Source organism: Cryptomeria japonica, unplaced genomic scaffold (assembly GCF_030272615.1).
Source record: "Cryptomeria japonica unplaced genomic scaffold, Sugi_1.0 HiC_scaffold_187, whole genome shotgun sequence".
In the NCBI taxonomy this organism is placed as follows: Eukaryota; Viridiplantae; Streptophyta; class Pinopsida; order Cupressales; family Cupressaceae; genus Cryptomeria; species Cryptomeria japonica.
In genome coordinates this window covers 174,044-198,569 of record NW_026729009.1, presented here as the reverse complement: position 1 = coordinate 198,569, position 24,526 = coordinate 174,044, and the positions used below count along the sequence as shown (strand labels likewise).

Genomic DNA, 24,526 nt, shown 5'->3' with positions numbered 1-24,526 from the left:
GCTTGTACAAAAAAAAACTCATTTAGGTCCATCTTAGGCGACCATTTTGTGCAAGCGTAGATTTTCCAATCAAGCAAGGACCATCACAAAGCACCCTCAACATGTCTTCTTCACATGAAAATGGCATCAATAACGCACCTTTGGATATAGCCGTTATCTCCACTTGACCTTTATGCATCCATTTATGTTTCACAAATGTCCCGACAACATCAATATTCAGCGTCGGGCACAAAATTTTTCCAACCCGAGTCATTGCCATAAGGCTAATGTTATGCTCAATTACTGGGTCTGGAACTGCAATAGAAGATCTACCCTTTTCTGGTTCTGAGATATTATGAACTGGGAGTAGCGAGGACTTTCCACTCGGTTTGACACCGAATAGAGACGTCTATGACCGACCGTTGTCCCTACAAATAGGTCCCTTCCTTGGGCTCTGTCTAGCACATGATGCTCCATCCCCCCCATCAGGATCGAGAAGCTTGTCACCAGCTTTTGGGTTCCCATCCACTAGGTCCTTTCCATTTGGCTCAGAGGAATCAGGCAGTCCTGAGATCCATCCTTTCCGCCCTCCCCCTGGTTTGCTTGTCCATTGCAGGGTTTCCCGCCTAGTCCTAATTTCAAATTCAAAGTCTCTCCCTTCTCCCGGTCCCGCATCGCTCTCTAATTTTTACTTTGATACAAATTGTTGAACACACCATGGGGGATTAATTGAAAGAGAACCGTGCACTAGTTTGTTGTTTCTAAGAGTGATCTCACTATATATCACAATTTATATTTCAATTGTGTGAGATATTTTTCACATCAACATTTTAGATTATACTCCATCATCCATCATCAAGATGGAGGAGTTTATAAAGATAAGGAAACCACATCTACCTTCCAATGTTTAATTTCATAGCTTACTAGATAGTAGAAAAGAAGGTCGAAATAGGTTCAAACATCATAAAAAGTAGTTTAGTCCAATAACTTGTTGAAATATGTGCAAAAACCTCTAAATTAGTTTTTCCCAATAACATGTTATTGCGATAAACTAATTTTAGAGGTGTTTGCACCTATTTTAACCTTGTTATGAGGTATCTAGTAAGCTGTGAAATTAAACATTGGAAGGTAGATGTGTGTTCCTTCTATCTTGTATGATTTCTTATTTGGAGCTACGATATATCATAGATCAAGCATTTGGGGTTAAATTGTATTGAGGTTCCAATTCATATAGCTGTCATGATTGGTTTAGGAAGAGGACACGAAAACCATCATGCAAGTAATTGGAGATGCTAGTTGTGCTACAAGCCCTTTTATTCTTATGCAGCCCATATGTATTGTTTAGATTAGTTTCCTATACGTGTTGTAAAGACCAGAAGGATTTTGTTTTTGCATACTATAAGCTTCTTTTCATTCTTGGTAATTGTATGTTCTACTTGTTTTTTGCATGCTTCATTTATCCCATTTGACTATAGAGATTATTTTAAAAATTGTTAGTGCTAATCGAGGAAATGAATATGATAAAGTACTAAGTCAAGTGTGGTTCGAGGGTATTGTAATAATTGAACTTCAATAATGTTCCATCCTAGAGAAGATTCATGCATAAAAAGTTTAATTGCATATCATCTTCTTCTTGATGACAACTTGCATGAATTGTATCTAGATTATTTAGTTTTTCTTGAGCACATCATACTCATAACATCACACATTTTAGTACATTTGAGATAACATCTCATATTTAGAGCATTTGGTTAATGATCTTGAATATGTCATTTCATTTGCATCATGTCACATGTTAGTTTGAGGGTCATTCATTATGGTTAGTGTGCTTGAATCTTTGTGGTACTTGTTACCATATATCAGTTTTAGTCATAACTCAAGATCAACATCAAGGTAGGCATGAATATTCAAGACTTTTTCATTAACATATTATGGAGTTAATCTGCTTCCATCCTCTTTCCACATCAATGGGAAGTCTTTCCCACTAGGTCATTTCTCTTTAACAACTTTGTTAGGGTTTCTTTGTACTTTTCAAGACCCTAATCTCTTTGTATCCACCTAGTTGTGCACGGAGGGTGTTAGTGTAGATATTTTTTCTAGATAACCTTACTTGTGAATACTATGTACTTTTTATATGATTTGTTCCTGTGTGCTATCTTGTATGGTCATCACATGTCTCTATCCTAGATAGAAAACTTTCTATTCTAGATGACAAAAAATATTTCAATTTAAATTTATATCTTATTAAGTTAAATATTTCATTGAGTTAATGCATTAAGCTATTTATTTACATATTTTTTGTCTCTCACTATTGTCTCAGTTTGACTATACATGTGGTTGACTTATGTGGCTTTCTAATATTAGAGATATATTCAAAGGTTCTAGCCAATCCAAAAAAAAAAATCAATTTTTAATATGCATTGCCAAGTGTAAGCTGGTCAATGACGAGTGCAATATTATAAATGAAAAATGAATTAGGGAAAATGACATTGAGAGGGAAAAGGTGTTTTGTATAGGGTGGTCAACAGTGGCTAATGTAGGAAATTTCAGTCATTGAAATAATGGATTTGTTATGTAGGGAAAGACCTAAAAAAATAAAAAATCAATAGGGTGTTAAGGAGTAAATAACGTAAGGGTAAGAGTGAAATGAGTTGAATTTAAGGCAGTGAAATCACATGGAAATGATTGTGGACTCATTATCTGTTGTCCACAATAGTTGCATCTTTGATGAATTATTACTTGACACAATTACTAATTCCTTGCGGGAAACAATCTTGTCGTGCATTTTCCATTTTTATAGAATAATATGGTTAGATTGGAATGATCACAGAGAGGTCGATCTAAATATTTGTGTTTCCCCTAACAAAAATACAAGGACTCTAGTTCTATGTTTCTACCCTTAGCTCAAGCTACCTCTCTAGAGTCTCCCTTTTGATAAAGGAGCCTTTACATCTATATTGATACACAACACTAAAAAAATGTTTCGAAGCCTTATTAGATATATAGTGTTTTTTAGAATCCCAAATTTAAAAAATAGCCCACATTAGACATATGGTTAAATTATAAAGTTGAGGTTGTGTGTCCTCCTTATATGTATGGGGAGAACATTCCTCTTTCTCTCACTTTTCCTACCCTTCATTAGAACTGGAAATCAACCCTACCTTTTATCTCTTAGGGATATTAAGGTCACCTTTCCTTTTGAGCCTCTTGATTTTAAGATCTATGATGATTGTATCTAAGATATGTCTTGGAAACTTGACTCTAGGATTATTATCTTGGAAATTATGGAAAAGCATCCTTTTGTGAAAGAGTTTTCAGGTCAATCCAAATGAAATTGGTTAAACATTGAGTCTCCAAAGGTTGACCTACTTTATTGTGCCCTCTTTTTGGTCATCTTCCACTATTTTGTTGCTATCATGAGAATCACTAATTTCTATTAGGACTCTATTTGATTGTCCCTAAAATTCTGAACAAGTGTTGGGATTGTGTTGGAAATAGAGATTTGTCAACTTAGTGTCTTGATTTATAACTTGCAATCAAATTTGTTATCAAAAGATACACATATAGTCCAACAAGTTATAAAGACAATTCTAATCATAATCCTAATAATTATAAATACATGTGAGTTTTCTTTGAGGATTTACCCAATGACTCATCCATGCTATGAAGCCCACGAGAGATCATATAAGGCTCCTTGAGCCTATCCATTAAGTTCAAGGACTTGAAAGTACATTTGTCATTTGACCTCCTAGCTTAACTTGAATGGACCATTTGTCTACTTTCTTTCCTTATATGCCCACATCTCGCCTCCATAATGGGATGACAAATTGGATGAAACTTTAAAGAAATTAATTATTTGTTTTATTATAAAGTGATTATATACATACATATATGTATATATATGTATATATGTATATGTATACATACATACATATATATATATATATATATATATATATATATATATATATATATATATATATATATGTATGTATGTATGTACATGCGTGCACGCACGTACACACAAACACACACACAGATATATGTATGTATGTATGTATGTATATATTAGTAACACCATTTAAGGTCGATTATAATTCCTTTTTTTTGATTTGAGTGTCAAGTGGCTTTTCCTTAGGAAATCATGGTACTTTTCTAGCGCATCTCATTAAAATAGAAAAGATTTTTTGATGTGCAATAGGTTTTGATTAGACACTGGAAAGGTTAAGAAAGTAAGAAAATAATTACTTCAATCTACTTCAAATACCTCACTTGTATGATTACATTTCTATTTTGAGCTTACTGTTTCCGTAGATTTGGGTGGCATTTGAGGAGATGGATTTAGGAGGGAAAAATGAAGATTTTGTTTCATCATTTTTTTCTCTTTGTTCTCTATGTCTACTAGTGGTTGAAATAATAGAGTATAATCCTTTGAACTGATGCATTTGAGTTACATTTACTAACTGTGAGTTTCCAACATATGTGTCCTACACAACGAAGCATATGAAGTACATCTTCAAGTGGGATTGTGCGACAATCTAGCGGGCGATCATTATTATAGTGGGCGAAGAGGTTCTTAACCTGAAGGCTCCTCAATTTTTTTTTCCTTCTTAGGTTGTTTTTGTATTCCTATCTAATGCATTTGATTTGCTTCAGAATTATGGATCTCTGTTCCATTTGTGTTCTATATGTCAGGTATGGGTTTGTATCTACTGATCATGATATTGAAAGGGTTGTGAAAAAGCATGACTTGTTTAAAGGTAAGGGATGGATAGATGTATTTTCCCTAAATTTTTCTTTTGAAGAAGCCCCATTATGTTAGTCTAGATAATACTATGAAAATAGGTCTTGAATCAAACAACTGTAAGATCTTTGACAATGAACCAAGTTTGTTCTTTGAGCAGATTCCTTCTTCAGAGGCATCCCAAATTTCAGAACTCTTTTATTCACGTCATCACTTGGTTCTACATCAACTGCGTCAACATAGGATCGAGAATATCTCAATTTGGCTACACTTTTAAAATATTCTTTTAATTATGAGGAATTATACATGCTCATTTAGACCCTTCTCAATAAAGTGTATTATTTTTTATAGAAATTAAAGAGGGATCTCTTAATAGGGCAAAAATATATTCAAGAAAATGCATGATGGCTAACTTCTTTGAGCCTTTATCACACATGGTTGGAATTAAATTTTATATGGTGCATGGTTTCAGCATACTAGTCGTTATGGTCTTTCAGAGCGTTGTTTTAGATTTAATAAATGGGGCTCAAAATTATGGGCTGCAATACAAAATATATATCAAATCTTTATATTGGTGACCTCCAGAAAGGGATTTACAAAAATGGTAGCTCTAATCTTGACTTATTTTGACAAAACAATTGGATTTTATTAAATTATTCCTTGCAAAATTCCTTTATTACTATGGTTGTTGGGGTTATTTCTATGAATATAGTTCTCTCTTGTGCTGTAGAATTGTGTTGTTTGGTGACTTTCCAGTGCAATCATCAAACCTCTAAAAGTAAGGATATTTCTCAATAGGAAAAATTCCATCCTTTTGAAGATGAGGATCTCCTTCATGTTTCATGTAAGTAGCGCATTTGTTTTCTGAATGAATTTTTGGACCATTAAGATGAATTTATTTGCCCTAACATCACGAATATCACGCTAGACTAAGAGTACGATTTTGATTAAACATTGGTAAACTTGATAAGTGACCAAGTATGAAATCCAGGGTTGAAAAATATAAAATGGAATCCCAAGCCTTTATTTGAAAGGCCTCTTAGTGGATCTCTCAAGCACTCCTTACCAAGAGAAAATTAAAGAAAAATAGTGAAGTCTTTTTGTCCTTTGACATTAAAGCAAAGTTACTTTTAGTCAAATTTTGGAAGGATGGTTTGTTAATATGTTTTAGCAAACTTAAACTTTGTCAACTTCCTCTGTCTTCTTCCTCTTCTTTTCTCCTCATTTTTCAATTAGATTTCACTCTCTATTTTATATGCCATTTTTTATATGAGTGGGCCCTCATTCCACAACTTGTCAATAAAAGAATTACCTATAAATATAAAATTGTAAACAATTATTTAAAAAAAAATCAAAATCATAAGAAGTAAATCAATATATTGCCAGGTGAATGAATGGGAACTTGTAGGGGAAGAAAATATAAAATGAAAATAAAACATCATATTTTCTTTAGAAAAATAAAATAATGTGGTATTCAAAAGCTACATAACCAATTGCACATCGGCGTGAAGGGTTTCTCTCTTCAGCCATTTGTTGATGGCTATAATGTGAATGATGCATTTTATTTATTGCTTTATTATTTCTTTCCAAGGTACTTGGGCTCATGGTAAAAGCATAATTGCTGTTTTCAACTTATTGGCGATTGAGTTTTTATTCATTAATATATTATTGTTGCGAGAATTATTGTCACATTGAGTTATTATTACTTGTATTTAAAAGAAATAGTGAGATGAGTGAATTAAATTGTTTAGAAAATATGCTTTAGAGTAAATAGGCACGGCTTCATTGAGCACCTATGAATTTGTGATAAAAAAGCGCGAGAGACAATGTACAATGCAACAAATAAATTGGTTGATGTATAATAATGTGAGAGACAATGTACAATCCAACAAATAAATTTGGCTCATGTATAATAATGAAGACATGGGATGGGGGATTTCCATTTTTTAGAGGGTGAAAGTATTATAATTAATTGATGACAATGGTTATTGTTGATGAATGTAATTTAAGAAAAAGTTTGTATGTGCACAAGTTATCACCATCCTTAATATAATCATATCACACCTTTGAGCACATTACACATTTCAATTTAGCAATTTTAACAATATTAAATTTCATATTAATAATTGTAACAATATTAAAAAGTAAACTAGTTTCATAATCAAGTAATAATGACCATGATTATTGTTCATCCATGCGATTTAAGGAGAAATTTGTATGTATACAAATTCTAACTACCCCTAATGAAATTGTATAATACCTATCAGCATAACAAAAAAATTAATAATATCACTTTTTTATTATATTAAAACATAAACTATTAATAATATTCAATTCTAATTCTAACATAAATAGATTTATATATTTTTTACTTTAGAACCAACATAAAAGCTGTAACTTGAAAATAATAATTTTTATTGTGTTAATAATGACATGATTCATCTTGGGGGCCTTTTCTCATATAGCCTCCCACAATTGTAAATACTCTAGTGCAACATAATCTGTCATTTCCAATGATTGATGGAAAGATTTTTCCTAGTTCTTTGATGTCCAAGAAAATCAACACTGCCTGTTAGTTTTGCATGTCATTCTGTACAATTTTGCAAGAACACCCACAAGAGGAGAATTTATGTATGTTGTAGGTTCAAGCATGCTAGATTTGGTCCTGAGGTCTACAAAACGATCATATTTATCTGGGCCCCCCACTATTGCCCCAATTAGTGTGTTTGGATTGGAAGAATCTTTGTGAAACCAGTTCATAAAACCTTCAATGCATTTGATCTTCCTTGGTTGTTGATGAATGGAAACTACAGATGCTCCTCTGTGATGTGGTTGCCTTGGATATTTGGAACCGTATCCTACCATATATGAAATGCCCAGAGGATTCCTTCCTAATAAATAATCAATCTGCAAAGGATATGATTAGGATTCGTTATATTGTATGCTCCAAAATACAAAAACAGATAATGTAGTGTGCTTACTTGTAGCTTTGCGAAGCCCATAACGTCGTTGGGTTTAAAGAGAGTGTTGCCGCATGACAATGTTCGCTTCTTAGCTGATAGTAAATCACTGTATCTTGCCATCAAAAAAGCAGCACTGGTAACATATTGAGTGTTGGCGCCATCTCTAACATACAACAAACCTCCTGTAACAAAAGAATTGTATTACAGATATCACTAAGAGAATTTTGAGGGCTATGATTAGAAGAGGAGTAGTAACAGAGGATTTATATGGTTGTGACTAGAAAAAGGATTGATTGTTAGTGGTACTGGTGAAGAGATAGAGAGTTCACCTGGGGTGGTTTTAACAGAACGAATGGGACTGCCTGGAAGAAGTGAACAAACAAAGCGTTCTGCATTACTTCTATAGGCTGAGAATTGAGCTTCCCCTTGGAAATATAACTGGTTGGTGAAGTGCATAAGTTAGCTTTAAGCTAGAGTATGTTTATATTACATTTTATTTAAAAAATTGCACCAATCAGTCTACGCTTACGTCTGTTAGAAGCACTTGAACTCCAGCATATTTGAGGTCCCAGTTGAATTCATTAACATATGCCTTTACATCGTCGTGCTGGATAATATAGTTGGAATAATATGAGGATTTGGTAGCTCTGTATAGCCAAGATGCAGCCCATAGAAGCTCGTCCTGAGATCATATTTACAAGTGCATATGTTAAAAGAAAACCAAATTCTGGTTACAAGTGCATATGTTAAGAGAAAACCAAAGTCTTCTTACATTGTAGCCTGAAACAGAGCAATAAAATGGACACTCTCCTCCGTAGGTGCCCTTGTATCGATCGGCAAAGCTGAAGAGCTGAAGGGAAACATGAATGGCCGGTTAGAAAGAAGATGGATGTATAAGGTTTTTCTCAAAATGGATGGATGAAACTTGTTGATTTTGCTGTGTTAGTTAACAGCTATGTTTTCTATTTTACTTGAGCACCCAAACATACCGATTGAGAACGTTGGAGGAGAAGGTGTGAGTAACGAGGGTTTGTGAATCTGAAAACAATGGAGGAGGCAGCCAAGGCTGCGGCCGTTTCTGCTGCAATTTCTGATCCAGGGGTGTCTTTATCAATCTTGTAAAGAGATCGAGGAGTGTCCATATCTTCTGGACGCTCCCAACAATTATGGTCTGCCTGGGGATCACCCACCTATTTCATGCATCAAGATCAACCTCGTCAGTTTTTCATAATCTTGAAGAATGAATGCTGAATATTTTAGATTAGATTTCTTTACCTGAACCCATAATTCATTTGGAGTTGCACTAGCCTTGAGAAAGTAGTCAGTTCCCCATCTAATAGCGTCCCTTGCATTCTGAATCTCTCCTGCAGCTTTCAACTCTTTCCCATAATCCAGTGTGCCCCAAGCGAGTGTGGTGATAGTGAATGCCATGGGAAGCCCATATTTCACGTTATCGCCTGCATCGTAGTAACCCCCAGCTAAATCAACCTGCAGTTGAGTTGCACATAAAATTTTGTATGGAGTCAATTTGGAATGATAGTATGATCCACTTCTATTTTTATTTCTAAATAAATTGAATAGGGATTTATTTCTGCTTCTACTTACGTTTTGCAACTTCCCATCTGTGAGGCCAGAATCTCCTCTCCACTTTACTCGCTGAGATTGTGGGAGTTTACCGGATCGTTGGGCCTCTAGAAAGAGGATAGACTTAGATAGAGCATCTCTGTAATCGAATTCTCCACGAACCACCTGCCACTCACCACAAAACAGCAACAACACCACTGCCAAAAGCGCTTCCATTGCCTTGGCCATATGGATTCTCTTCTTTCTTTGATATGCAATTTAGAATTGTGCGCTAAATTTATAGACTTGTTAGTCGTGGGATAAAGCTAGTATTTATCACGAGGACTGTGTATGAGTTTCTGTTGCTGAGTAATGCATGGGAACTGCAAGATTTAGAGCATGGGACACCACAAAATAAACGATAAATACTCAGCACCTCAAACAGTTAATACGAGAAATCAGGTTGATGCCTTATATCATTTGTCTTTTTTTCGATTGTTGTTCACAAGAATTATACGTTTCACAAGATATATACGTTTTACCTTCAATTTTGATTTGTTCTTGTTCACAAGAATTATAAGTTTTAGCATTTGTTTTGATTTGTATTATTTTCCGTCTGCACCGCAATGCTACCGTTAGTAATTATCGTTGTTCGTTGATGAATAGTAAGGGAGAAAACGATTCTAATTACAGGCTAAGGCAGGTGAAAGTTTGTAGTTTGATTTAAGATATAATACTATTGTTAAAATTCGGTTTTAGGATTAATGCTTTAATATAATATACATACGTGTAGTAAGTAATTATTGTATTATATATTTGTATCAAGTATTGGAAAAATATTTTTGGTTTACATGATGTTATACTATACTTTAAAAAATACAATCTGAATTTAATTGTTTATTGTAAGGTATTTGTCAATAGTATAGTCATTATTATTCAATATTTTCAATAGGAGTTGCATAAGAGAAAAGAGAAATGAAAGTTGCAATAAGCTGGTCTTTAGCCTCATCATAGTTCTCACCACTCTAGTTCAAAAAAAGAAAAGCCATTTAGAGGACACTCCCTACTTGTATCCTCCTTTGCTTGCAGTGGCTGGTTCAAGCCTCTTCCGTAGTGAAAAGTCATTTGAAGTAAAACAAGAGTTTCTCAATAAGGAGTGGTAGGCCATATAAGACCTACTATTGTTAGATCAATCTTAGTTTCTCTAGTGCTCGCATGTTGGTTTCCTCAATCTTCTATAGTTTCTAGTTGTTTTTTATTAGATTAAGTAAGGAATGACCCCAAACCATTAGACATCCAAATAAAATGGCGTGGGAGAGAGATGCGTCTTTCATCTTTAGAGGAAAATTTCCTTTTGGAACTACTAGGATGAGGAGGCTTCTGGTCATGATCATTAGGAGAATTATACGGTGCAGTGGGGTTGAGAGTGGGGTTTTATCCAAGCAGTAATTGTAAATGGTATAAATGAAGCCCTTATATAAGGGTGGGTAAAAATCTTTAAAAGAACACTTGTCCAGGGAAGAAAATAAAAATAATGGATAACTAACAAGCTTATTATGTCTTAAGTGATTAAGAATGGGGAAATTGTACCTGTGGATTGTTACAAATTGTCCCTCCAATATGAAGTACTTTATCATATGGTAGGTAATGGATCCTCACAATAATGAAATGTTTTCTTTTCTAAATCGATTCTAGTGTCTCTTTAGTCCCTCACCATTCTCTAGAAACATTGAAATGCACTCCTCATAAGAATTTGTTTACTTATTCGAGAGACTTTTTTTCCATCACACTTCAACGCAATCACTCGGACAATAATCTCTTCTGAAACCTCTAAATTGATACCACCCACCATAAATCTCCCACTTTTCATGCTATTCATAAACTAGGACAAGAGGTCATCATCACTACCTTTCATAATTATGAAGAATACAGTGATTCCTCTCCTATCATAGATGTCTCACACTTGTGTATTCTTTTTTAATAAGACATACAAGGTGCATTGAACAAGAAAATGTTGCCCACCACCCCCCCCCCCCCCCCCTCCCCATGTGATTGTAACTTTCTCACACCCAAGAATAGAGCTACATGCCATTGGTCTTAATTATGGCGAACATTCCAGGAACCCTATTGTGCAACCACAGTTTGGAGAGTTGATACAAGTCCTCCTTTTAAGTAGCTTACCTCATGTTGGATGGAGAAGCGTTCCTGCCACTTGGGGCCAAGGTATCATGTTTTCCTCGTTAGATGCTCCACACTCTTGGGCTTAGTTATGGTGACTGTTCCAGGTGTCTTATCGTGCTTCTTCTCCAACCCCTATTATGGTTGATTATGGGAAATGGAGTTCTATATTCTATATTTGTAGGGTTAGTACCAAAGTTTACATTGGAAAGGAAATTTATAATTAATATTCTATATTTCTTATTTTTAATTGAACATTTGATTTTAGGGAAAGATTTAGGATCATCCCAAAAGGGAACATTACACGTTGACACTAACTGGGAATAAAAAATGAAGTAAATTTAGAAGACAATTATTTAGAATTAGACTGATATGAATGGTCTAAATAGGAAACTTATTTCTAGTTTATAATACCTGCATTATTTCTATTTCTCCATTGGGTTGGAGATAAGCTAATTTTCAAAATAGATGATAAAAGGTTTTCCCATTGAGATAACCCACTTCTTGAAAGAAATTTAGAGACATATCTTGGTTCAAGTTTCACAACTTGTGATGATATCAAAGGATCATAGTGAAAGTTGAATAGTGAAATGGTTCGTCCTAAAAAATCCTCTAAGAAAGTTAGAAGTAGTAGTAACAAAGAAATTAGTAGTTGAGTATCACTCAAAAAGATTTGCAGGACAATATGAATCATCAAGAAAAATCAATTGAAAACAAAAAAGTGTAATGTTCCCAATTTTTACGTGACATTTATAATTAAATTTACGTTTATTAAGTGGTAAAAATTATTAAAAATATTTAAATGATGATTTAATGTAATTATTTTAATGTAATTATATATATATATATATATATCACTTTATTATAATAAAGTTCTCCAAAGTATAATTAACATTTTAATCAGCTAAGACGACCTAATGTTCTAGATGCTTCTTGGAGTTCTTTATAGGGAGATTGGATGGAAGAAGAAAGGCATGATTGATTTGATGAATTTGTCTAATGCTTTACATTATCTCATCAGTGAGGACAAAAACCTTCAATCATAAGGATGGTTGGATGGAAACTTGGATCTTCCAATGGATTAGAAGATTTCCTAGCCGATAAAGGATGTTGGCTAAATTTGGGCGAAATTTTGTTAATTTATGAAGAAATCCTCGTGGATGAAGAATTGACACCCTTAGCCATGTCACAACCATTTAATTAGCCTTATTTTGTTCTGATTATTTCAGGCGAACTGACGCATGCATCATATTTAACGGACATAAGACACAACACATTCAGATGAAGCATGGTAGTGAAGATTTAAAAGACTGTCATTCTTCTCACATCATAGGAAAAGTGTTCTTCAACATGACTGAGGTGGCATCTTTCCAACATTTGTGCAAGATTACCAAGTAGTGTGGGAAATATATATTGGTAACACCATTTAAGGCCGATTATAATTCCTTCTTTCTGATTTGACTGTCAAGTTGCTTTTCCTTAGGAAATCGTGGTACATTCCTAGCGCATCTCATAAAAATGGAAATGATTTTTCGATGTGCAATAGGTTTTGATCAGATACTGGCAAGGTTAAGAAAGTAGGAAAATAATTACTTCAATCTACTTCAAATCCCTCACTTGTATGATTACATTTCTATTTTGAGCTTACTGTTTCCGTAGATTTGGGTGGCATTTGAGGAGATGGATTTAGGAGGGAAAAATGAACATTTTGTTTCATCATTTTTTTCTCTTTGTTCTCTTTGTCTACTGCTGGTTGAAATAATAGAGTATAAGCATTTGAAATAATGCATTTCAATTACATTTACTGACTGTGAGTTTCCAACTCATGTGTCCCACACAATGAAGCATATGAAGTACATCTTCAAGTGGGATTGTGCGACAATCTAGAGGGCGATCATTATTATAGTGGGCGAAGAGGTTCTTAATCTAAAGGTTCCTCAACTTTTTTTCCTTCTCAGGTTGTTTTTGTATTCCTATCTAATATATTTGATTTTCTTCAGAATTATGGATCTTTGTTCCATTTGTGTTCTATATGTCATGGTCGGGTTCATATCTATTGATCATGATAATTAAAGGGTTGTGAAAAAGCATGACTTGTTTAATGGTAAGGGATGGATAGATGAATTTTCCCTAAGAAATGTTTGAAGAGGAAGCCCCATTATGTTGGTGTATATAATACTATGGAAATAGGTCTTGAATCAAACAACTGTAATATCTTTGACGATGAACTAGGTTTGTTCTTTAAGCAGATTTCTTTTTCAGAGGCATCACAAATTTCAAAACTCTTTTATTCACTGCATCACCTGGTTCTACATCAACTGCGTCAACATAGGATTGAGAATATCTCAATCTGGCTACACTTTTAAAATATTCTTTTAATTATGAGGAATTCTACATGCTCATTTAGACCCTTCTCAATAAAATGTATTATTTTTTATATAAATTCAAGAGGGATCTCTTAATAGGCCAAAAATATATTCAAGAAAATGTATGATGACTGACTTCTTTGAGCCCTTATCACACATGGTTTGAATTAAATTTTATCACACAAGATCCCTCCAAGGATCAAAAACCTCTAGGCTTCCTCATAGTCGGATCTAGGGCCATCTCTGTTAGTGTTTTCCACAATTCAATTCAAATCCGCTTCCTCCTTGGTTTGCAACACCACCTGTATTTCTCCATCTTCCAGAGTATCACTTCATTGTTCCTCCTGATTGGTGTTTTTCCGTTCTCTCTCGTATTTTCCTGTTTGATCCTCTTTCCCTTCTTCAACCATCTAGTTTTTGGGTTTTTCCATGTTAGTTTTCCCATGTTGCTTGAAGGTATCAGGGATGCTAACACTTTGGGGTTCTTCTGCCATTTTTTTCTTTTTCAGCAATCTTCGGTTGCTTAGAAGGTTTTTTGGCTCTCCATTGCGTTGTCTTATCTTTCTTCTCTTTCTATTTGACGACCTGTAGAGGGCATTTTCTAGAATTATGCCTCGATTTTTTGCAGTGAAAACATGCAAAAGGGACACTTTCATTTTCTATAGGTTGGATCCACTTCCCCAATCTGGAGTTAATCTTGATAGATAATGGCATATTCGTGCCTTGCATAACTCCCATACAAATCCTTGCAAAGGTAAGTATTCTTCTAGCTATTGTGATAGGATCCATAGATAAGAGTTCCCAAAAGGAACTAGCGATTCCTTTAAAACATCCTCAACCCATAACTCTAGAGGAAGGCTCGACAATCTGACCCAAACAGGAGCTTGTACAAAAAAAAACTCATTTAGGTCCATCTTAGGCGACCATTTTGTGCAAGCGTAGATTTTCCAATCAAGCAAGGACCATCACAAAGCACCCTCAACATGTCTTCTTCACATGAAAATGGCATCAATAACGCACCTTTGGATATAGCCGTTATCTCCACTTGACCTTTATGCATCCATTTATGTTTCACAAATGTCCCGACAACATCAATATTCAGCGTCGGGCACAAAATTTTTCCAACCCGAGTCATTGCCATAAGGCTAATGTTATGCTCAATTACTGGGTCTGGAACTGCAATAGAAGATCTACCCTTTTCTGGTTCTGAGATATTATGAACTGGGAGTAGCGAGGACTTTCCACTCGGTTTGACACCGAATAGAGACGTCTATGACCGACCGTTGTCCCTACAAATAGGTCCCTTCCTTGGGCTCTGTCTAGCACATGATGCTCCATCCCCCCCATCAGGATCGAGAAGCTTGTCACCAGCTTTTGGGTTCCCATCCACTAGGTCCTTTCCATTTGGCTCAGAGGAATCAGGCAGTCCTGAGATCCATCCTTTCCGCCCTCCCCCTGGTTTGCTTGTCCATTGCAGGGTTTCCCGCCTAGTCCTAATTTCAAATTCAAAGTCTCTCCCTTCTCCCGGTCCCGCATCGCTCTCTAATTTTTACTTTGATACAAATTGTTGAACACACCATGGGGGATTAATTGAAAGAGAACCGTGCACTAGTTTGTTGTTTCTAAGAGTGATCTCACTATATATCACAATTTATATTTCAATTGTGTGAGATATTTTTCACATCAACATTTTAGATTATACTCCATCATCCATCATCAAGATGGAGGAGTTTATAAAGATAAGGAAACCACATCTACCTTCCAATGTTTAATTTCATAGCTTACTAGATAGTAGAAAAGATGGTCGAAATAGGTTCAAACATCATAAAAAGTAGTTTAGTCCAATAACTTGTTGAAATATGTGCAAACACCTCTAAATTAGTTTTTCCCAATAACATGTTATTGCGATAAACTAATTTTAGAGGTGTTTGCACCTATTTTAACCTTGTTATGAGGTATCTAGTAAGCTGTGAAATTAAACATTGGAAGGTAGATGTGTGTTCCTTCTATCTTGTATGATTTCTTATTTGGAGCTACGATATATCATAGATCAAGCATTTGGGGTTAAATTGTATTGAGGTTCCAATTCATATAGCTGTCATGATTGGTTTAGGAAGAGGACACGAAAACCATCATGCAAGTAATTGGAGATGCTAGTTGTGCTACAAGCCCTTTTATTCTTATGCAGCCCATATGTATTGTTTAGATTAGTTTCCTATACGTGTTGTAAAGACCAGAAGGATTTTGTTTTTGCATACTATAAGCTTCTTTTCATTCTTGGTAATTGTATGTTCTACTTGTTTTTTGCATGCTTCATTTATCCCATTTGACTATAGAGATTATTTTAAAAATTGTTAGTGCTAATCGAGGAAATGAATATGATAAAGTACTAAGTCAAGTGTGGTTCGAGGGTATTGTAATAATTGAACTTCAATAATGTTCCATCCTAGAGAAGATTCATGCATAAAAAGTTTAATTGCATATCATCTTCTTCTTGATGACAACTTGCATGAATTGTATCTAGATTATTTAGTTTTTCTTGAGCACATCATACTCATAACATCACACATTTTAGTACATTTGAGATAACATCTCATATTTAGAGCATTTGGTTAATGATCTTGAATATGTCATTTCATTTGCATCATGTCACATGTTAGTTTGAGGGTCATTCATTATGGTTAGTGTGCTTGAATCTTTGTGGTACTTGTTACCATATATCAGTTTTAGTCATAACTCAAGATCAACATCAAGGTAGGCATGAATATTCAAGACTTTTTCATTAACATATTATGGAGTTAATCTGCTTCCATCCTCTTTCCACATCAATGGGAAGTCTTTCCCACTAGGTCATTTCTCTTTAACAACTTTGTTAGGGTTTCTTTGTACTTTTCAAGACCCTAATCTCTTTGTATCCACCTAGTTGTGCACGGAGGGTGTTAGTGTAGATATTTTTTCTAGATAACCTTACTTGTGAATACTATGTACTTTTTATATGATTTGTTCCTGTGTGCTATCTTGTATGGTCATCACATGTCTCTATCCTAGATAGAAAACTTTCTATTCTAGATGACAAAAAATATTTCAATTTAAATTTATATCTTATTAAGTTAAATATTTCATTGAGTTAATGCATTAAGCTATTTATTTACATATTTTTTGTCTCTCACTATTGTCTCAGTTTGACTATACATGTGGTTGACTTATGTGGCTTTCTAATATTAGAGATATATTCAAAGGTTCTAGCCAATCCAAAAAAAAAAATCAATTTTTAATATGCATTGCCAAGTGTAAGCTGGTCAATGACGAGTGCAATATTATAAATGAAAAATGAATTAGGGAAAATGACATTGAGAGGGAAAAGGTGTTTTGTATAGGGTGGTCAACAGTGGCTAATGTAGGAAATTTCAGTCATTGAAATAATGGATTTGTTATGTAGGGAAAGACCTAAAAAAATAAAAAATCAATAGGGTGTTAAGGAGTAAATAACGTAAGGGTAAGAGTGAAATGAGTTGAATTTAAGGCAGTGAAATCACATGGAAATGATTGTGGACTCATTATCTGTTGTCCACAATAGTTGCATCTTTGATGAATTATTACTTGACACAATTACTAATTCCTTGCGGGAAACAATCTTGTCGTGCATTTTCCATTTTTATAGAATAATATGGTTAGATTGGAATGATCACAGAGAGGTCGATCTAAATATTTGTGTTCCCCCTAACAAAAATACAAGGACTCTAGTTCTATGTTTCTACCCTTAGCTCAAGCTACCTCTCTAGAGTCTCCCTTTTGATAAAGGAGCCTTTACATCTATATTGATACACAACACTAAAAAAATGTTTCGAAGCCTTATTAGATATATAGTGTTTTTTAGAATCCCAAATTTATAAAATAGCCCACATTAGACATATGGTTAAATTATAAAGTTGAGGTTGTGTGTCCTCCTTATATGTATGGGGAGAACATTCCTCTTTCTCTCACTTTTCCTACCCTTCATTAGAACTGGAAATCAACCCTACCTTTTATCTCTTAGGGATATTAAGGTCACCTTTCCTTTTGAGCCTCTTGATTTTAAGATCTATGATGATTGTATCTAAGATATGTCTTGGAAACTTGACTCTAGGATTATTATCTTGGAAATTATGGAAAAGCATCCTTTTGTGAAAGAGTTTTCAGGTCAATCCAAATGAAATTGGTTAAACATTGAGTCTCCAAAGGTTGACCTACTTTATTGTGCCCTCTTTTTGGTCATCTTCCACTATTTTGTTGCTATCATGAGAATCACTAATTTCTATTAGGACTCTATTTGATTGTCCCTAAAATTCTGAACAAGTGTTGGGATTGTGTTGGAAATAGAGATTTGTCAACTTAGTGTCTTGATTTATAACTTGCAATCAAATTTGTTATCAAAAGATACACATATAGTCCAACAAGTTATAAAGACAATTCTAATCATAATCCTAATAATTATAAATACATGTGAGTTTTCTTTGAGGATTTACCCAATGACTCATCCATGCTATGAAGCCCACGAGAGATCATATAAGGCTCCTTGAGCCTATCCATTAAGTTCAAGGACTTGAAAGTACATTTGTCATTTGACCTCCTAGCTTAACTTGAATGGACCATTTGTCTACTTTCTTTCCTTATATGCCCACATCTCGCCTCCATAATGGGATGACAAATTGGATGAAACTTTAAAGAAATTAATTATTTGTTTTATTATAAAGTGATTATATACATACATATATGTATATATATGTATATATGTATATGTATACATACATACATATATATATATATATATATATATATATATATATATATATATATATATATATATATATATATATATATATATATATATATATATATATATATATATATATATATATATATATATATATATATATATATATATATATATATATATATATATATATATATATATATATATATATATATATATATATATATATATATATATGTATGTATGTATGTACATGCGTGCATGCATGTACACACAAACACACACACAGATATATGTATGTATGTATGTATGTATATATTAGTAACACCATTTAAGGTCGATTATAATTCCTTTTTTTTGATTTGAGTGTCAAGTGGCTTTTCCTTAGGAAATCATGGTACTTTTCTAGCGCATCTCATTAAAATAGAAATGATTTTTTGATGTGCAATAGGTTTTGATTAGACACTGGAAAGGTTAAGAAAGTAAGAAAATAATTACTTCAATCTACTTCAAATACCTCACTTGTATGATTACATTTCTATTTTGAGCTTACTGTTTCCGTAGATTTGGGTGGCATTTGAGGAGATGGATTTAGGAGGGAAAAATGAACATTTTGTTTCATCATTTTTTTCTCTTTGTTCTCTATGTCTACTAGTGGTTGAAATAATAGAGTATAATCCTTTGAACTGATGCATTTGAGTTACATTTACTAACTGTGAGTTTCCAACATATGTGTCCTACACAACGAAGCATATGAAGTACATCTTCAAGTGGGATTGTGCGACAATCTAGCGGGCGATCATTATTATAGTGGGCGAAGAGGTTCTTAACCTGAAGGCTCCTCAATTTTTTTTTCCTTCTTAGGTTGTTTTTGTATTCCTATCTAATGCATTTGATTTGCTTCAGAATTATGGATCTCTGTTCCATTTGTGTTCTATATGTCAGGTACGGGTTTGTATCTACTGATCATGATATTGAAAGGGTTGTGAAAAAGCATGACTTGTTTAAAGGTAAGGGATGGATAGATGTATTTTCCCTAAATTTTTCTTTTGAAGAAGCCCCATTATGTTAGTCTAGATAATACTATGAAAATAGGTCTTGAATCAAACAACTGTAAGATCTTTGACAATGAACCAAGTTTGTTCTTTGAGCAGATTCCTTCTTCAGAGGCATCCCAAATTTCAGAACTCTTTTATTCACGTCATCACTTGGTTCTACATCAACTGCGTCAACATAGGATCGAGAATATCTCAATTTGGCTACACTTTTAAAATATTCTTTTAATTATGAGGAATTATACATGCTCATTTAGACCCTTCTCAATAAAGTGTATTATTTTTTATAGAAATTAAAGAGGGATCTCTTAATAGGGCAAAAATATATTCAAGAAAATGCATGATGGCTAACTTCTTTGAGCCTTTATCACACATGGTTGGAATTAAATTTTATATGGTGCATGGTTTCAGCATACTAGTCGTTATGGTCTTTCAGAGCGTTGTTTTAGATTTAATAAATGGGGCTCAAAATTATGGGCTGCAATACAAAATATATATCAAATCTTTATATTGGTGACCTCCAGAAAGGGATTTACAAAAATGGTAGCTCTAATCTTGACTTATTTTGACAAAACAATTGGATTTTATTAAATTATTCCTTGCAAAATTCCTTTATTACTATGGTTGTTGGGGTTATTTCTATGAATATAGTTCTCTCTTGTGCTGTAGAATTGTGTTGTTTGGTGACTTTCCAGTGCAATCATCAAACCTCTAAAAGTAAGGATATTTCTCAATAGGAAAAATTCCATCCTTTTGAAGATGAGGATCTCCTTCATGTTTCATGTAAGTAGCGCATTTGTTTTCTGAATGAATTTTTGGACCATTAAGATGAATTTATTTGCCCTAACATCACGAATATCACGCTAGACTAAGAGTACGATTTTGATTAAACATTGGTAAACTTGATAAGTGACCAAGTATGAAATCCAGGGTTGAAAAATATAAAATGGAATCCCAAGCCTCTATTTGAAAGGCCTCTTAGTGGATCTCTCAAGCACTCCTTACCAAGAGAAAATTAAAGAAAAATAGTGAAGTCTTTTTGTCCTTTGACATTAAAGCAAAGTTACTTTTAGTCAAATTTTGGAAGGATGGTTTGTTAATATGTTTTAGCAAACTTAAACTTTGTCAACTTCCTCTGTCTTCTTCCTCTTCTTTTCTCCTCATTTTTCAATTAGATTTCACTCTCTATTTTATATGCCATTTTTTATATGAGTGGGCCCTCATTCCACAACTTGTCAATAAAAGAATTACCTATAAATATAAAATTGTAAACAATTATTTAAAAAAAAATCAAAATCATAAGAAGTAAATCAATATATTGCCAGGTGAATGAATGGGAACTTGTAGGGGAAGAAAATATAAAATGAAAATAAAACATCATATTTTCTTTAGAAAAATAAAATAATGTGGTATTCAAAAGCTACATAACCAATTGCACATCGGCGTGAAGGGTTTCTCTCTTCAGCCATTTGTTGATGGCTATAATGTGAATGATGCATTTTATTTATTGCTTTATTATTTCTTTCCAAGGTACTTGGGCTCATGGTAAAAGCATAATTGCTGTTTTCAACTTATTGGCGATTGAGTTTTTATTCATTAATATATTATTGTTGCGAGAATTATTGTCACATTGAGTTATTATTACTTGTATTTAAAAGAAATAGTGAGATGAGTGAATTAAATTGTTTAGAAAATATGCTTTAGAGTAAATAGGCACGGCTTCATTGAGCACCTATGAATTTGTGATAAAAAAGCGCGAGAGACAATGTACAATGCAACAAATAAATTGGTTGATGTATAATAATGTGAGAGACAATGTACAATCCAACAAATAAATTTGGCTCATGTATAATAATGAAGACATGGGATGGGGGATTTCCATTTTTTAGAGGGTGAAAGTATTATAATTAATTGATGACAATGGTTATTGTTGATGAATGTAATTTAAGAAAAAGTTTGTATGTGCACAAGTTATCACCATCCTTAATATAATCATATCACACCTTTGAGCACATTACACATTTCAATTTAGCAATTTTAACAATATTAAATTTCATATTAATAATTGTAACAATATTAAAAAGTAAACTAGTTTCATAATCAAGTAATAATGACCATGATTATTGTTCATCCATGTGATTTAAGGAGAAATTTGTATGTATACAAATTCTAACTACCCCTAATGAAATTGTATAATACCTATCAGCATAACAAAAAAATTAATAATATCACTTTTTTATTATATTAAAACATAAACTATTAATAATATTCAATTCTAATTCTAACATAAATAGATTTATATATTTTTTACTTTAGAACCAACATAAAAGCTGTAACTTGAAAATAATAATTTTTATTGTGTTAATAATGACATGATTCATCTTGGGGGCCTTTTCTCATATAGCCTCCCACAATTGTAAATACTCTAGTGCAACATAATCTGTCATTTCCAATGATTGATGGAAAGATTTTTCCTAGTTCTTTGATGTCCAAGAAAATCAACACTGCCTGTTAGTTTTGCATGTCATTCTGTACAATTTTGCAAGAACACCCACAAGAGGAGAATTTATGTACGTTGTAGGTTCAAGCATGCTAGATTTGGTCCTGAGGTCTACAAAACGATCATATTTATCTGGGCCCCCCACTATTGCCCCAATTAGTGTGTTTGGATTGGAAGAATCTTTGTGAAACCAGTTCATAAAACCTTCAATGCATTTGATCTTCCTTGGTTGTTGATGAATGGAAACTACAGATGCTCCTCTGTGATGTGGTTGCCTTGGATATTTGGAACCGTATCCTACCATATATGAAATGCCCAGAGGATTCCTTCCTAATAAATAATCAATCTGCAAAGGATATGATTAGGATTCGTTATATTGTATGCTCCAAAATACAAAAACAGATAATGTAGTGTGCTTACTTGTAGCTTTGCGAAGCCCATAACGTCGTTGGGTTTAAAGAGAGTGTTGCCGCATGACAATGTTCGCTTCTTAGCTGATAGTAAATCACTGTATCTTGCCATCAAAAAAGCAGCACTGGTAACATATTGAGTGTTGGCGCCATCTCTAACATACAACAAACCTCCTGTAACAAAAGAATTGTATTACAGATATCACTAAGAGAATTTTGAGGGCTATGATTAGAAGAGGAGTAGTAACAGAGGATTTATATGGTTGTGACTAGAAAAAGGATTGATTGTTAGTGGTACTGGTGAAGAGATAGAGAGTTCACCTGGGGTGGTTTTAACAGAACGAATGGGACTGCCTGGAAGAAGTGAACAAACAAAGCGTTCTGCATTACTTCTATAGGCTGAGAATTGAGCTTCCCCTTGGAAATATAACTGGTTGGTGAAGTGCATAAGTTAGCTTTAAGCTAGAGTATGTTTATATTACATTTTATTTAAAAAATTGCACCAATCAGTCTACGCTTACGTCTGTTAGAAGCACTTGAACTCCAGCATATTTGAGGTCCCAGTTGAATTCATTAACATATGCCTTTACATCGTCGTGCTGGATAATATAGTTGGAATAATATGAGGATTTGGTAGCTCTGTATAGCCAAGATGCAGCCCATAGAAGCTCGTCCTGAGATCATATTTACAAGTGCATATGTTAAAAGAAAACCAAATTCTGGTTACAAGTGCATATGTTAAGAGAAAACCAAAGTCTTCTTACATTGTAGCCTGAAACAGAGCAATAAAATGGACACTCTCCTCCGTAGGTGCCCTTGTATCGATCGGCAAAGCTGAAGAGCTGAAGGGAAACATGAATGGCCGGTTAGAAAGAAGATGGATGTATAAGGTTTTTCTCAAAATGGATGGATGAAACTTGTTGATTTTGCTGTGTTAGTTAACAGCTATGTTTTCTATTTTACTTGAGCACCCAAACATACCGATTGAGAACGTTGGAGGAGAAGGTGTGAGTAACGAGGGTTTGTGAATCTGAAAACAATGGAGGAGGCAGCCAAGGCTGCGGCCGTTTCTGCTGCAATTTCTGATCCAGGGGTGTCTTTATCAATCTTGTAAAGAGATCGAGGAGTGTCCATATCTTCTGGACGCTCCCAACAATTATGGTCTGCCTGGGGATCACCCACCTATTTCATGCATCAAGATCAACCTCGTCAGTTTTTCATAATCTTGAAGAATGAATGCTGAATATTTTAGATTAGATTTCTTTACCTGAACCCATAATTCATTTGGAGTTGCACTAGCCTTGAGAAAGTAGTCAGTTCCCCATCTAATAGCGTCCCTTGCATTCTGAATCTCTCCTGCAGCTTTCAACTCTTTCCCATAATCCAGTGTGCCCCAAGCGAGTGTGGTGATAGTGAATGCCATGGGAAGCCCATATTTCACGTTATCGCCTGCATCGTAGTAACCCCCAGCTAAATCAACCTGCAGTTGAGTTGCACATAAAATTTTGTATGGAGTCAATTTGGAATGATAGTATGATCCACTTCTATTTTTATTTCTAAATAAATTGAATAGGGATTTATTTCTGCTTCTACTTACGTTTTGCAACTTCCCATCTGTGAGGCCAGAATCTCCTCTCCACTTTACTCGCTGAGATTGTGGGAGTTTACCGGATCGTTGGGCCTCTAGAAAGAGGATAGACTTAGATAGAGCATCTCTGTAATCGAATTCTCCACGAACCACCTGCCACTCACCACAAAACAGCAACAACACCACTGCCAAAAGCGCTTCCATTGCCTTGGCCATATGGATTCTCTTCTTTCTTTGATATGCAATTTAGAATTGTGCGCTAAATTTATAGACTTGTTAGTCGTGGGATAAAGCTAGTATTTATCACGAGGACTGTGTATGAGTTTCTGTTGCTGAGTAATGCATGGGAACTGCAAGATTTAGAGCATGGGACACCACAAAATAAACGATAAATACTCAGCACCTCAAACAGTTAATACGAGAAATC

The 24,526-nt window shown here is 34.1% G+C and overlaps 2 protein-coding genes across 2 annotated transcripts; both read right to left on the bottom strand.

The window, feature by feature from the left end:
* Window positions 1–7,282: 7,282 nt before the first annotated feature.
* On the bottom strand, window positions 7,283–9,498 carry LOC131867877 (endoglucanase 16-like). Its single transcript, XM_059215558.1, has 8 exons — window positions 9,292–9,498; window positions 8,962–9,174; window positions 8,676–8,876; window positions 8,459–8,536; window positions 8,216–8,368; window positions 8,016–8,124; window positions 7,705–7,868; window positions 7,283–7,630 (listed from the first exon to the last, which is right to left on the bottom strand). Exons 1-8 carry the CDS (start codon window positions 9,496–9,498, stop codon window positions 7,283–7,285), a joined length of 1,473 nt encoding a protein of 490 aa, XP_059071541.1.
* A 12,601-nt stretch (window positions 9,499–22,099) lies between these two features.
* On the bottom strand, window positions 22,100–24,315 carry LOC131073303 (endoglucanase 16-like). The gene is made up of 8 exons (XM_058009709.2): window positions 24,109–24,315; window positions 23,779–23,991; window positions 23,493–23,693; window positions 23,276–23,353; window positions 23,033–23,185; window positions 22,833–22,941; window positions 22,522–22,685; window positions 22,100–22,447 (listed from the first exon to the last, which is right to left on the bottom strand). The coding sequence occupies exons 1-8, from the start codon at window positions 24,313–24,315 to the stop codon at window positions 22,100–22,102; spliced, it is 1,473 nt and encodes a 490-aa protein (XP_057865692.2).
* Window positions 24,316–24,526: the final 211 nt, after the last annotated feature.

What these genes read in the sequence shown, in the direction of transcription:
- LOC131073303 (XM_058009709.2), bottom strand. Translation starts at nt 24,315, where the DNA reads ATGGCCAAGGCAATGGAAGCGCTTTTGGCAGTGGTGTTGTTGCTGTTT. An exon ending in CAGATGGGAAGTTGCAAAAC is followed by an intron (nt 23,992 to 24,108) that starts GTAAGTAGAAGC and finishes ACTCAACTGCAG; the next exon opens with GTTGATTTAGCTGGGGGTTA. An exon ending in TTCAAGTGCTTCTAACAGAC is followed by an intron (nt 22,942 to 23,032) that starts GTAAGCGTAGAC and finishes TTCACCAACCAG; the next exon opens with TTATATTTCCAAGGGGAAGC.
- LOC131867877 (XM_059215558.1), bottom strand. Translation starts at nt 9,498, where the DNA reads ATGGCCAAGGCAATGGAAGCGCTTTTGGCAGTGGTGTTGTTGCTGTTT. An exon ending in CAGATGGGAAGTTGCAAAAC is followed by an intron (nt 9,175 to 9,291) that starts GTAAGTAGAAGC and finishes ACTCAACTGCAG; the next exon opens with GTTGATTTAGCTGGGGGTTA. An exon ending in TTCAAGTGCTTCTAACAGAC is followed by an intron (nt 8,125 to 8,215) that starts GTAAGCGTAGAC and finishes TTCACCAACCAG; the next exon opens with TTATATTTCCAAGGGGAAGC.